The 15,088-nt window shown below is 45.1% G+C and overlaps 2 protein-coding genes across 2 annotated transcripts in view; one reads left to right on the top strand and one right to left on the bottom strand.

Annotated features, from left to right (window-relative positions):
- The window catches only part of LOC141176153 (uncharacterized), a 246,575-nt gene that overhangs the window by 72,689 nt on the left and 158,798 nt on the right, over positions 1-15,088 (bottom strand). The gene's annotated exons all lie outside the window — the stretch shown is intronic.
- The window catches only part of LOC141176156 (uncharacterized), a 30,129-nt gene that overhangs the window by 12,732 nt on the left and 2,309 nt on the right, over positions 1-15,088 (top strand). The window contains exons 2-7 of the mRNA XM_073660155.1: positions 9,008-9,141; positions 9,271-9,447; positions 9,531-9,654; positions 9,738-9,835; positions 10,033-10,123; positions 13,171-13,334. Of these exons, the coding sequence (XP_073516256.1) occupies positions 9,049-9,141; positions 9,271-9,447; positions 9,531-9,654; positions 9,738-9,835; positions 10,033-10,123; positions 13,171-13,334 (747 nt within the window). The 5' untranslated portion in view covers positions 9,008-9,048. The remainder of the gene's footprint in view (positions 1-9,007; positions 9,142-9,270; positions 9,448-9,530; positions 9,655-9,737; positions 9,836-10,032; positions 10,124-13,170; positions 13,335-15,088) is intronic.

Genomic DNA, 15,088 nt, shown 5'->3' with positions numbered 1-15,088 from the left:
GAGATCTGAGCTTCTATATCAGAATTATTTCTTATCAGTTATACTATTAAGTAACTAACAAGTGTGGTGTTCCTTGTGTATCTCTAATTATGCAATAGGGGTCAAATATGACCAATTAGGAGTATACTGTGGGCCACCATCCCATATATTTTGTAGTGATAAAGTAGATCCACATGCCGATTGCATGATGGGGGGATGTGCAATACTTATTTTTAGTCTCCCATGATATTGATCTCAGAGAGGATTTTTCTGTTGGTGGAATGCAATGCAATACCATATGCTCTCCAGAGACATGTGGGCATGCGCATTTGTGGACAATGATCCTAGATGGAATGATAACTACGGGCATGCGCAGTCACAAACTGATTGCCGCCGCGCAACTCGTACCTATCTGGTGTTTCAGCATAAAGAACGTCACTTCCGGACATGCACACTAGGTGATGGACATTATCGAACCTCTAGCTCATGAGAAGTAGCGTAGGCGCAGTATATTATTGTAGACAGACTCTATTCTGTATATCCTGTGACAATTCACCTCTAGGAATGGGAATGGGCCTCCTAGTCTGGGAGGGGTTTTCGATGAAGTGGGATATTTAAACATGGACACCTGGCTATTAGGCACACTATGCTGAACATCATGAATTATCATCCCTCTATCAAGCCTCCTAATGAACCTGTTGGGAAAATGCGTTCAGGCGGATTATTGAAACATTCTCTGAGTACCATACCCTTTCCTTTATACATATTGTAGGGGTTTTACTCACTAGGGCACAATGGGAGGAAACCAGGAGGCATGTTCCTTTAAAAGTTCATGTGCGTTTATTACTTCATAAACCCAGAAGCCAAACAGAAAAGCAAATAGCCTTTAGATCAGGCAAACAAAGTAAATGTCCTTAGCAGGTCTCTGCTCAGCCAGGCCTGTGTGGCACACAAGCTGGGGTAGCGTCCAGTGTCCTGGCTTGGTCTGAAGACAAACATACACAGTAGGCCTTCTACCTCCAAACACACAGACCATGTGCCAAACAACTGACTTCATTTTATAGGCTGTTAACCACACCCAGAGGTGAGGTATGTGGGTAGCTGGACCCGCCCATTCTCTCCTAGCTACCTGTAACCCGGCTCCCAGGTGCACCAAACGATCCTCTTAGTGCTTATCTGTCCTAGAGAAACACTCCGGGTTACATCACAGAGACCAGCCATCTCTGTGACACATACCTCCCATTTACTATGCGACCATTAGCCACCTTACATACCCCCCCCCCCTCTGCCTAAAGCCGTGGGCTTGACACCTTTTATTACCAGACAGGGGATTCCCGAGAGAGCATCGGCATTACTATGTAGCTTCCCTGCTCTATGTTCTACAGGGAAGTAGGAGTCCTGTAGGGCTAAAAACCCGAGGGTGACTCTGGCATTTTTTCTCTTTTTTCCCTCATCCATCTGAGTGGAGCATAGTCGGATAATAATCTAAATTTTCGACCTAACAGATAGTACGATAAGGTGTCCACCGCACACTTTATAGCCAAGCGTTCCTTCTCTATGACCGAATAATTTTTCTTGCAGGAGGACAGCTTTCTACTCAGGTAGAAGACAGGGTGCTCCTCCCCGTGTATCTCCTGGGAAAGGACTGCTGCTAACCCGACATCTGAGGCATCCGTCTGGAGTATAAACTCTTTCTTGAAGTCCGGGGCAACCAGGACCGGTTGCCTACACAGAGCCAGTTTCATCTTTTGAAAGGATGTCTCCGCCTCTGCAGTCCACTTGGCCTTGGCTGATTTTTGTCCCTTTAAGGAGGTCAGTCAGGGGTGCGGCCATCATGGCGAAGTTTGGGATGAATTTCCTGTAGTATCCCACGATTCCCAGGATGGCTCTGACTTGCTTTATCGACCCTGGTCTCAGCCAATTTTGGATTGCTTCTACTTTAGTATTTTGGGGGTTTAGCTCGACTCTACCCACTACATATCCGAATTACTTGGCTTCTTATTTCCCCATGCCACATTTCTTCGAGTTTATTGAAAACCCCACCTTCCTCAGAGCATCAAACACAGCCTGAATCTTTTCCAGATGACTCTCCCAGTCTGGACTGAGGATAGTATTGTCCAGGTATGTTGTGGCATATTTCTTATGGGATGCAAGGATGCAATCCATAGCTCTCTGGAATTTTGCAGGGGCCCCCTGCAGTCCAAACGGCATCCAGGCATACGTAGAAAACGCAGTCTTCTCTTTGGCTATCTGTGCCATGGGTATCTGCCAATATCCCTTCGTCAGATCCAAGGTGGTTATGTGCCTTGCTGGCCGAAGCCTCTTGATCAGCTCGACGACGCGTGGCATTGGATATGCATCAAATTTGGAAACCTCATTCAACTTCAGATAGTCGTTGCAGAATCTCCACTCACCATTGGGATTTGGGACCTAGACGATCAGGCTCGACCAACTGCTCTTGGATTCTTCAATGACACTGAGCTTCAGCATACAAGCTACCGCTTTGGATATCAACTCTCGTCGGGCCTCAGGTATCAGATAGGGCTTCTAGTTCACCCGCACATGTGGCTCCGTCAGAACCTTGTGTTCTATGACCCTTGTGCAGCCCGACAATTCCGAGAACAGATCCCTGTTCTTCTGCATCAACTCCCGACACTGCTGTTTCTTGGCCTTCATTAGCGTTTCCGCTATTGCGACTCCTCCAACGTCACCTTCTAGCTTGCCCAGCAAGCATGGAGCTTCCACAGCCTCTTTGTCTTGCCACGGCTTGATGAGGTTGATGTGGTATATCTGGTACGGCTTACGTCGTCCCGGTTGATGACCTTGTAGTTCACATCACCCACTTTTACCACCATCTTATACGGCCCTTGCCACTTGGCCAAGAACTTACTTTCCACCATAGGAATTAGCATGAGGACTCTGGTCTCCCGGATTGAATTGCCTCACTCTGGCTGACCGGTTGTAGACTTTGGCATAAGCTTCTTGTGCCTGGAGGAGATGTTCTTTTACGATGGGCATCACCTTCACAATCCTCTCCTGCATCAGAGCAGCGTGCTCGATGACAATCCTGTGGGGAGTGAATTCGGCTTCCCAGATTTCCTTTGTGACATCCAGAAGACCCCGCGAATGTCGGCCATACAGAAGTTCGAATGGCGAGAACCCTGTAGAGGCCTGTGAAACCTTTCGGTTGGAGAACAACAGATACGGTAGGAGACAGTCCCTGTCTCTACTGTCCCTTTCTATGTCCTTCCTCAGTATACTCTTCAGAGTCTTGTTAAACTTTTCGACTAAGCTATCTGTCTGAGGATGGTATACTGAAGTCCTCAGTTGGGAGATTTGGAGGGCTTTGCATAACTCCCTCATCACCTTACTCATAGTCACCGACCAGGAAATTCCCTCTATGTCCCTTTGGTAAGCCTGTTGGGGAAAAAACGTGGACCAACTCACAGGATATATTCTTTGCGGAGGAGTTTCTCAGTGGAATCACTTCTGGATAGCATGTGGCATAGTGCAGGATAACCAATATAAATTGATGCCCACGAGCAGATTCAACCAGGGGACTGACCAAGTCCATAGCAATTCTCTCGAACGGCACTTCAATAATGGGCAATGGCACGAGGGGACTTCAAAAGTGAGAGGTGGGGGCAGTTAACTGGCACGTAGTGCAAGACCTGCAATACTTAAATATTTCCCGGTGACATCCGGGCCAATAGAACCTTTGTAAAAGATAATGCCTTATCAACACCAGATACAGCAAGCCTCCATGATAAAGGCAAGGCCAGCACATGTGAAAAATACTGATGCAGACAGCCACTCACTAACCTACCAATTCATGGAGGGGGTGGCTGTGTAGTATTATACATGCACACCGATGGAGTCTGCATAGGGCGCCAGTCACACAGATATGTGCGATGCCCAGTTTCTGGCTTGCAGCTTGTTGATGACTCCCATACTATTAGATCAGACGGGCTGCCCCGCACTATATACGTGCACCCCCACAAGACAGACGCCCCAATTCACCCAGCCAACACTCAGGAGGCCTGGCCGCATCCTGCAGCAAAAAAATGTGCAAAAAGATGAAAAATAGTGTAGAAGATAAATACACCACATGAGCTATTGCTCGATATTTTGGCCAAAATACACAAGCTCGCAACCCAAACGTCAAGGGTCCTCATACTTGTCAGTCCTAACACTAAACATTAAAAATGGTGAACATAAAACATCACAGTAAGGCTGTATGCCCACTATCCGTTTTTTAAGCGTTTCCGCCACGGCAATTCCGCTGCAGAAATGCTTAAACGCTTGGTAGAAGGTCTGCCATGTTCTCCAATGATAATCCCATGTGCTGTGCACATGCTGCGGAAATTTCCGCTGCGGATTATCATTGCGGAAAAATCCGCAGCACTACCAATTATTTTGCGTTAGCGCGGTGTTTTCGCCGCCATTGACTTGCATTGGAACTCATGGAATCCGCATCACTGCATCTGTACATGCAGAATCCATGCGTTTCAATGTGCGGATGGTACCCGGGTTTGGAGAAGAGGAGACTCTCCTCCGGACCCGGGTACAATAGAACCTGTAAAAAAAAAATGAATAAAATAAAAAATATACATTATACTTGCCTTCTGATGGCCCCCGGTGTCCTTAGCGATGCGTCTCAGCTTGCCGTCAGCTCGCGATGGTCTGAAAAGGACCTGCCATGACGTCAATTAGTCATGTGACGGGTCACGCGACCGCTAACGTCGGCAGGTCGTTTAGTCTACTGCGAGCTGCCGGCAAACCAGGACGCATCGGATAAAGACACCGGGGGCCATCAGAAGGTAAGTATATATTTATTTTTTACCATTCTTTCAGTCACCCTATATAAATCCATGCCGGTTGCATGGATTTATATAGTGTGACCAAGTTGTCAAGCACTTTCCAAGTGATGCTAAAATCGCTTGGAAAGCGCTTGACAACCCGCACGCGGAAATGCATGTGAAGAACGCTTACAATCCGCATGCTTTTTTTCTGCCAGGGAGATGCAGAAACGGTCAGGAAAAACTCCGGAGTATTTCTGCATCGTGGGCACATAGCCTAAAAGATAATGCCTTACCAACACCAGGTCAGATTACTAATGCACTGCAGGATGCAGCAAGCCTCAATGATAAAGGCGGGGCCAGCACATGTGCAAAATACTGATGCAGACAGTCACTCACTAAACTACCATTTCATGGAGGGAGTGGCTGTGTAGTATTATACATGCACACCGATGGAGTCTGCATAGGGCGCCAGTCACACAGATATGTGTGATGCACATTGTCTGGCTTGCAGTCTATTGATGACACCCATACTATTAGATCAGACGGGCTGCCAAGCACTATATACATGCAAGCCCACAAGACATATGCCCCAATTCACCCAGCCAACACTAAAGAGGCCTGGTGGGGTATTTATCATGTGGTGTATTTATCTTATACACTATTTTTCATCTTTTTTGCACATTTTTTTGCACTGTGCTTCACACATATCTGTGTGACTGGCGTCCGCCCTATGCAGACTATTGGTGTGCATGTATAATACTACACAGCCACCCCCTCTATGAATTTGGTAGGTTAGTGAGTGGCTGTCTGCTTCAGTATTTTGCACATGTGCTGGCCCTGCCTTTATCATGCAGGCTTGCTGCATCCTGCAGTGCATTGGCAATCTGACCTGGTGTTGGTAAGGTATTATCTTTTACTGTGATGTTTTTTTAAATTATGTTCAATGTTCACCAATAGAACCTATGCACGATCCGTTCCTGCGTTTTTTTCCACTCCCAGATGTCCCCCCAAGACATGTGAATGGGCCATGTCCAACACCTTCCGTCTGAAGGGGCCCGGCTGTATTAACTGCTCCACACTCTCCTCCCTCACTTTCTTGACCTGGTACAACAACTCCTTACTCATCATAAAATGGGGAAACCTTGTGTCAGCCCCCGACTCCTGTGCAACTCCATTTATAATAGTGACATTATTAAAGGCTTCCTTCAGAGTTAGGTCCCTATGTTGGGCAGACACAAAATTCTCGCTGGTCACCCCTAACTCTGGAATGGCAGACTCAGGGGGCACTACCTCCTCATCCCCCACAAGTACACAAAAAGGAAACCTGTCTGACTCTGGGTGTGGTGATACTTCATTAGGGTTAATTTTTTTCTTATCTGAGCCAGCGAACCCAGAACCCTTCCCCCACAGATCCCAAAGCAAGCAAAAGTCCCAGCCTATAATAATAGGGTGCAACAAGTCCTGAACAACGCCGACCTCGTGGGACTCTGTACCGTGGGCCATTTCAATGTCCACTCTGGCCCTTATGGTAGTCTTTAGCATCACCATGAATGCACTGAACGCCGACTTTTTTCCCCGGGATAATTTGGAGAGGAAGGGTGGCCCTCATAAGGATCACCAGGCTCCCGGAGTCTAGCAGTGCCGTTACCTCCCATCGTTCACCTTCACGTGACATGCTTGTGGCCCCTCGCTGGGTGGACAGTTCACAATGCAGGGCGGATAAGCATAATATGAACTACGTTGTCCTATGCTGCTGTCCATCGGCTCAAGGGTCAGGGGACAACGAGCGGCTATATGGCCTGGGCCGTGGCATCTCCAGCAAACAACATCACCTGTATGGACCTTGGGCACCACCTCCCTCGTCCATTTGGACCTTGGAAGTCCCACCACCTTTTGGGCCTCCACCCCCTGTTGGGAACTCCAGTATGTAGTGGGCTGCCTTCCCAAGGAACCTTCAAACCCCTGGTATCTCTCGATCAGTCCGACCAGTTCATCCGCATACCGGGGATCACCCTGGGCAACCCAAGGCTGTATGGGCCTCGGCAGGGAGTGCACAAACCGGTCCATCACCACCCACTCTACCATCTGCTCAGGCATTGAGGACTCTGGCTGCAGCCACTTCTGGACCAGGTGCCGCAGGTCAAACATTTGGGACGGAGGTGGTTTTGTTCTGGTGATACGAACCCGCTGTGCCCTGATAGTCATTGTCAACCCCAAGCGTGCGAGAATCTCACTTTTTAGCTTGTCATACTCTTTGGCATCCTGCAAAGCTAAATCATAGTACGCCTTTTGGGCGTACTATGCAGAGCTAAATAGGGCGTACTATGCAAAGCTAAATAGGGTGCCCTGCAAAGATAAATCATAGTATGCCTACTGCGCGTACTTCTGGGGCTCTCCAAGTCAAGTATGGCGACAGTACCTCTGCCCACTGCTCTTGTGGAAATTTCTCCCTCTCGGTGACCCTTTGAAACACCATCAGGAAGGTCTCAACGTCATCCCCCCCAGGGTCATTTTCTGCAAAGCCCGTCATGCCGCCTTCCGGACTTGGGAATCATCAGTCGGACCTGGGGTTGGAGCGCTCATCCTCTCCTGGATGGCGGTTGCCAGAAGCTGCATCTGCTGACGTTGTTTCTGCTAGTACTGCTGGATCTGCTGTAACTACAGCGTGTTGGTCTCCTGTTGATGCTGCTTGCTTCATAAACCCAGAAGCCAAACAGAAAAGAAAATAGCCTTTAGATCAGGCAAACAAAGTAAATGTCCCTAGCAGGTCTCTGCTCAGCCAGGCCTGTGTGGCACACAAGCTGCGGTAGCGTCCAGTGTCCTGGCTTGGTTTGAAGACAAACATACACAGGAGGCCTTCTCCCTCCAAACACACAGACCATGTGCCAAACAACAGCCTCCATTTTATAGGCTGTTAACCACACCCAGAGGTGAGGTATGTGGGTAGCTGGACTCGCCCATTCTTTCCTAGCTACCCGTAACCCGGCTCCCAGGTGCACCAAACGATCCTCTTAGTGCTTATGTGTCCTAGAGAAACACTCCGGGTTACATCACAGAGACCAGCCATTTCTGTGACACATGCCTCCCATTGACTACGCAACCATTAACCACCTTAGAATACCTTGATACATATCTGGTTTTATGATTACCCCACGGCTGATGAAAGGGAATCTGTCACCCCCTGGGACTTATCTGACCTCTCATATTGGCATACAGGTGATAGAAATGTGAATCTATACATACCTGTATGCCTCATTTTAGAGGTCTGTTTGCTAAGAAATGGCTTTTTATTCAGTGAAGATTCTGATGCTTGCTGGCCGTGGGGTAGTCGGTGGAGTGGATTCCCTTTAATAAATACTCACTTAGCCCCATTCTTCGTGCAGATACTAATAAATCCAGGACCTATGAGATTTTTACCATATGATAGTTGGATAGTTAGGGGTGTATCATCCATAGCAGCAGCCCACAGGGCCACTATGGTGCCCGTGAAAAAAACACAGATTTTGAGCTTGGTTTAAGTTGGTATCCATGCAGCACATAAATGCATGTTTACTATGGCCATAAATCAGAAAAAAACTATAAGAAAAAAATGATCATAAACCCTGCTGTAAATAAATAAAAACCAAACGTGCATTTAAATAAAATAGGGTTCTTAGTAACACTGTTTTTGATCAAAAATAGCATAAAAGCTATCCCACCATGGTAAAATGAACCCATTCGGGATAGTCCTACTCTCTTTAATATTAAAAACCTTACCATATATCAAAGCCTCAAACTTCTGTGTGTGAATCAGACATGAGAACTAACGTGATAGAAGATTACAGTCCAGGGAAGACGGGAAACATTCATATAGACGGCCGGTGGAGATGTAGTCAGTGAAGAACTCTGGCTAAATATGTTTGTAGAGCCGCAGTAAAAGAGGAAGATGCTGTCCTCCTCCTGAAGTAGTTATTTCTCATGTCACGTGTAATGAATATCTCCTGCAGTATTGCTAATGCCGATTGCAGTGTCGGTAAATGAGACGAGAATTAGCGTTATGGAAGATGAGTCTATGAGAAACGTGTTCAGCTACAGACTCCGAGGAACAAACTGCTTGTTGTCTGTGGCCTAAAATATATAGGTTTTATTAGTAGATGTAAAGAAGAAATCTAAATACTGTAAAATAATAAATCTCCTCAAATGTTTCCCTTATTATCTCCAGTAATTGTATTATTACACAATATCAGATCCTTTCAGTGAAGATCTTCTATTTAAGAGAATTTTCCTTATGGACCCATCAAAGATGGATATGGACAGAGACAAGATGACAGAGAGGATATTAAACCTCACCCTAGAGATCCTCTTCCGTCTTACTGGAGAGGTGAGAGATTCTGATGACGTCACATTACATCATTCTTATCTATGGAAATAACAGATGGACAGAACTGGAGAGGTGAGGACTCTGGAAATGTCTGGAGTGAGATTTATTTATATGTCTTTCCATAACCAGGATTACATATTAGTGAAGACCTCTAGTGAGCGCTGTCAGGTCCATGTGTCTGAGGGATGGGAAAGACCCCTGAGCCCAATCACAGGGCCTCCATCTCACCCCTTCATACATGAGGACATCAATGACCAGAAGATCCTAGATCTCACCTACAAGATGATTGAGCTGCTGACTGGAGAGGTGACACTGCTGGGAATACTGGGACATTATACAGTAATGCTATGAAAGGATTGGGGGGATGACTGTATCATTGTATGTGTCAGGTTCCTGTAAGATGTCAGGATGTCGCTGTCTATTTCTCCATGGAGGAGTGGGAGTATTTAGAAGGACACAAAGATTTGTACAAAGACGTCATGATGGAGGTTCTCCAGCCCCTCACATCACCAGGTAATACACAGGACTAAATACACACGGCCTATAATTATCTGTATGTAAAGAATGAATTCAGTCCCTGTATGTGCTTCCTCCAGATCTATCCAGTAAGAGGACAACACCAGAGAGATGTCCCCGTCCTCTTCTTCCACTGGACTGTAAAGAAGAAGATCCCAATGTTCCTCAGGATCATCAGGTAGATGGAGAGAAGGTGTCATGAGATCTCCCCTATGATGTGTAGACAGCTGTGAAGATCTTGTGCTCAGTCTTGTTTTATCCACCAGTATTATATGTTTTATACTTGTGTAATGAGAACGGTGGAGATAACAGGATTAGAGCTGATCATAGATGTGACTTCTCATCTGTTTGTGACTTTTACAATATTTGTTTCAGGGTGAAGATCTGACCCATATTAATACTACAGAGACATATGTAAGGGGTGATGAGCGGTGTAAAGAGGAGATTCCTACATATGACTACCCAGGTGAGTAGTAACCACTAAATGCAGAGAAGTTACAGATTCTTCTCAGTCACCGGCTGTGGCTGCTTTATCGGTGGTGTAGTCCAGCTGTATCACAATCGTGTCATCACCATTTTGCCTCTAGACCACAACATTCTCTTCCACCCAAAACTGTTCAAATGATTTTGGGCATTGAAACCCTTTTCCATAGAACTTACAACCTGGAGGATCCACCTACTCCCTGTGATTAGGAGACGTTACCTGCCCAGATCTGTAAATCACAAAGTCAGAAATTCACTTAAAAAAATATAATGATGGGACTGTAAGAGAAAGCGGAGGGTAATGATGGTGTTGGCTTCCTAGAACCCTGATATCTTATTGGATGAATCTACCTTCTCTCCCTTCTGTGCTGCTGAATGTGCTCATATGGTCCCTACAAGACCAGGTCCAGTCTTTCTGGCCAAACTTCACTTTTATGATCTACAACATTAAATGTGCAGTGAGGCCAAGTGTGAATTTCTGTACAATAACAGCAGAGTTTCCCTTTATCCTGACTTTTCAAATTCGTTTAAAACCGACTAACTTCAAACCAGATTGTGATAAACTAAACAATAAAAACATTACACCTGTGACATGATATATCTCTAAGCTAAACTTAAGACACCTCATCTCTGCACTATTATAAAAAGTTCTCTTTGAACGTCTAATATTTCTTCCTGAAACTCATCTGACAGAAAATATTGTCCCTTACGATAGTTTAGATTGCCAAGATCCACCGAGCACCATACTCCAATTACCCCAGAGAGGTTTCACCACTAGTTACTCACTACTTACTGATGGAGACTGTTGAGTTTGATCATTTCAGTAGATGTGTTATTGTCTATAGACACAGTTTTGACTATAGTAGTTAGTGCCCAAAATACTCTGATTTAACCCCTTCCTGCAGCCAGTTTTGTGTTCCTATCTGGGCCCATTTTTCAAATCTTATCTGTGTCACTTTATGTGGTGATAACTTTGAGATTCTTCACAAAGGATAATAGGAAACAAATGAACCTTACAGATTATTTTCTAACTTCTCTTGAATCCGACAATACCCTATCTATGGTTGTACACTACTGTCTGGCACATGGCAGGTTAAGAAGGGAAGGAGCGACATTTAGCTATTTGAATGCAGATGTTGCTGGGATAGTGTGCAGACACAATGTATTGGGGACACTGTTTGTTGTCACCTGGCAGCTCAAAAGATGGCTACCACAAACAGGCTATGCGTCATCTACTCCATTTTCCAGATCCCAGGGTTTGCCTTGCTCATCACCCTTTAACCCCTCTATATGGATCTGGACTTAGACAGAGACCCCTAGGCTTGGGCCACAGTGTTACCTAATGTTCTGTGGTGTGAGATGGCAAGAAGAATAGTCAGATAGCCGGGTCAGAACCAGGGGGTCAGAGAAAATACAAAATCACACAAAAGTAGTCAGTAAATGGGCCGAGGTCACAACAGGAAACAAATACAGAAGCCGGGAGCTGAGCACAGAGGACTGAACCAGAGGAGAACAAGGCTGTATCTGGCTGCTTCCAGCAATATGCTTCTAGCTTTAGTAGGGTGTGGTGCTTTCCAAATGGCTGAAGCAAGGAGCAGATTACTTCAGCTGGACAGCACACACACTCATACTGCCAGACTGGATGGTACTACAGGTCCCAGCAACCCTAATCTTACTGGCTGGACAGAGCCTGCGCCGCCCAGAGCTTCTGGTTCTGACGTCTCCTCCATCACCAGCTCCACCTGCAGGATGAATAAGGCTCCTGGTGAGAGAAGCAGACGTCGCAGGAGCAGATCCCAGAGGAGATGGGACCCACCATTTGCAGAAGCCCTAATGTGACCAAATTGCAGAAAACCAGAGCAGTAGAAATCCTCATAAAGTGACTCCATTTTGGAAATTATAACCCTCAGTGAAATAATCTATAGGAGTAGTGACTATTTTGACTCCACAGGCACTTTCTGGAAATTAGCACACAGTGGATGTTGGAGAGTGAAAATTACAAATATACCATTTTATTACCCAACACATAGTGCCCAGATTGTGCTCCAGGAAACACACACCATAAATTAAGTGGGTTCTTCTCACTATAGTAATGTCATATACATGGATGCTAAATGTGGTTTAGGCACACTGCAAGGCTCAGAAGTGAGGGGGCGATCTGACTTTGGGAGAGCGGATATTGCTGGATTGGTTTATGGAAGCCATGTAACCTTTCAAGAGCCTTTGAGCCACTAATAATGTGGAAACCTCTGGTTTTCCATTGACAGATGATGGACCTGAGTGGGGACTTGTTTTTTGTGAGATGAGTAGAAGTTTTTATTGGTATTATTTTCGCCTACATAACATTGTTTGGTGGCTTTTTATTCCATATTAGGGAGGCAGAATTAACAAACAGTTGGACACCACGCTCCACTGGTTCATCCTATGAGGTTTTCTATTAGACTGTGAACTGTTATTGTCTTGGTGAACAATGACGGCTAACATAGGGCAAAATAAAAAAAAACACAGAAAAAGATACAGACTTACCAACACCAAATCATATAACAAATGCACTAGCAGGATGCCGCAGACCCCCATGATAAAAGTGGGGGCAGCGCAGGTGCAAAATACTGATGGAGCAACCACTCACAAACCTACCAATTCATGAAGGGGGTGGTTGCCTAGTATTAAAGATGCACACAGATGAAGCTTGCATAGGACGCCAGTCACACAGGTAGGTGTGATGCACAGTGTCTGACTTAGAATAGTGATGATGCCCATACTATTACATCAGGAAGGCTGCCCAGCACTATATAAGTGCACCCCACATGGACAGACACCCCAGTACACCCAACCAACACTAAAATGCTAATGCATTTGTTATCTGATTTGGTGTTGGTAAGGCTGATTTTTCTGTGATATGTTTTCTTGGTAAATAATGATACTTTTACATAAAGTAAATTTTTACGGAGAGTTTAAGTAAAAATATTCAACAATATAAATTTTAAGGATATGTTATTCATAAATAATAATTGGTTTTATTCTTGGCAGATGACTGTACCGGGAGATCAGAGGAAAAGCTGACATCTTCAATTTTTAAATCAGATGATCTTGAGATCCCACAGGATACAATTGAAGTGAATGCCATTACTCCAGATATACCATCATCATCATCCATTCACAGCAAAGATCTGTCATCTGATCCTATGAAACAGGTCCTGTCTTCTGATTCGTTACCGACTACTAAGGAAAATCAAGGTCACAAAATAAGCATTAAAAAACAAACTGCTCCTAAAGCAAAGAAGCCATTTTCACATTCTGAATATGGAAATAGTTTTTCCCTCGAAAACTTTTTTCTTAAATATCAAAGCATTCACACAGCGAAGAATAGATTTTTTTGTTTCAAGTGTGGGAAATTTTTTAACCAGAAATCAAATCTTGTTAATCACCAGAGAAGTCACACAGAGGAGAAGCCATTTTCTTGTTCAGAATGTGGGAAATGTTTTACAGAGAAATCAAGTTTAATCAAATATCAGAGAACTCACACAGGGGAGAAGCCTTATTCCTGTTCAGAATGTGGGAAATGTTTTAGCCGGAAAACAGATTTGGTTGAGCACAAGAGAACTCACACAGGATAGAGGGCTTTTTTCTGTTAAGACATGAGATCTAACTTGATAGAAGATTACAGTCCGGGGAAGACTGGAAACAGTCATATAGACGGGTGGTGATGGACTCTGGCCAAATATGTTTCAAGAGCCGCAGTAGAAGATGAAGGAGTCGTCGTCCTCCTCATGAAGTACAGTACAGACCAAAAGTTTGGACACACCTCATTTAAAAATTTTTCTGTATTTTCATGGCTATGAAAATTGTACATTCACACTGAAGGCATCAAAACTATGAATTAACACATGTGGAATTATATCCTTAACAAAAAAGTGTGAAACAACTGAAAATATGTCTTATATTCTAGGTTCTTCAAAGTAGCCACCTTTTGCCTTTTGCTTTGATGACTGCTTTGCACACACTTGGCATTCTCTTGATGAGCTTCAAGAGGTAGTCACCGGAAATGGTCTTCCAACAATCTTGAAGGAGTTCCCAGAGATGCTTAGCACTTGTTGGCCCTTTTGCCTTCACTCTGCGGTCCAGCTCACCCCAAACCATCTCGATTGGGTTCAGGTCTGGTGACTGTGGAGGCCAGGTCATCTGGCGTAGCACCCAATCACTCTCCTTATTGGTCAAATAGCCCTTACACAGCCTGGAGGTGTGTTTGGGGTCATTGTCCTGTTGAAAAATAAATGATGGTCCAACTAAACGCAAACCGCATGGAATAGCATGCCGCTGCAAGATGCTGCGGTAGCCATGCTGGTTCAGTATGCCTTCAATTTTGAATAAATCCCCAACAGTGTCACCAGCAAAGCACCCCCACACCATCACACCTCCTCCTCCATGCTTCACGGTGGGAACCAAGCATGTAGAGTCCATCCGTTCACCTTTTCTGCGTCGCACAAAGACACGGTGGTTGGAACCAAAGATCTCAAATTTGGACTCATCAGACCAAAGCACAGATTTCCACTGGTCTAATGTCCATTCCTTGTGTTCTTTAGCCCAAACAAGTCTCTTCTGCTTGTTGCCTGTCCTTAGCAATGTTTTCCTAGCAGCTATTTTACCATGAAGGCCTTCTGCACAAAGTCTCCTCTTAAGTTGTTGTAGAGATGTGTCTGCTGCTAGAGCTGTGTGTGGCATTGACCTGGTCTCTAATCTGAGCTGCTGTTAACCTGCGATTTCTGAGGCTGCTGACTCGGATAAACTTATCCTCAGAAGCAGAGGTGACTCTTGGTCTTCCTTTCCTGGGGCGGTCCTCATGTGAGCCAGTTTCTTTGTAGCGCTTGATGGTTTTTGCAACTGCACTTGGGGACACTTTCAAAGTTTTCCCAATTTTTCGCACTGACTGACCTTCATTTCTTAAAGT

The sequence above is a fragment of the Phyllobates terribilis genome, unplaced genomic scaffold (genome assembly GCF_046119375.1).
Source record: "Phyllobates terribilis strain yellow unplaced genomic scaffold, ASM4611937v1 Scaffold_17__1_contigs__length_24005725, whole genome shotgun sequence".
Lineage (NCBI taxonomy): Eukaryota > Metazoa > Chordata > Amphibia > Anura > Dendrobatidae > Phyllobates > Phyllobates terribilis.
This window is presented reverse-complemented; position numbering and strand designations above follow the sequence as displayed.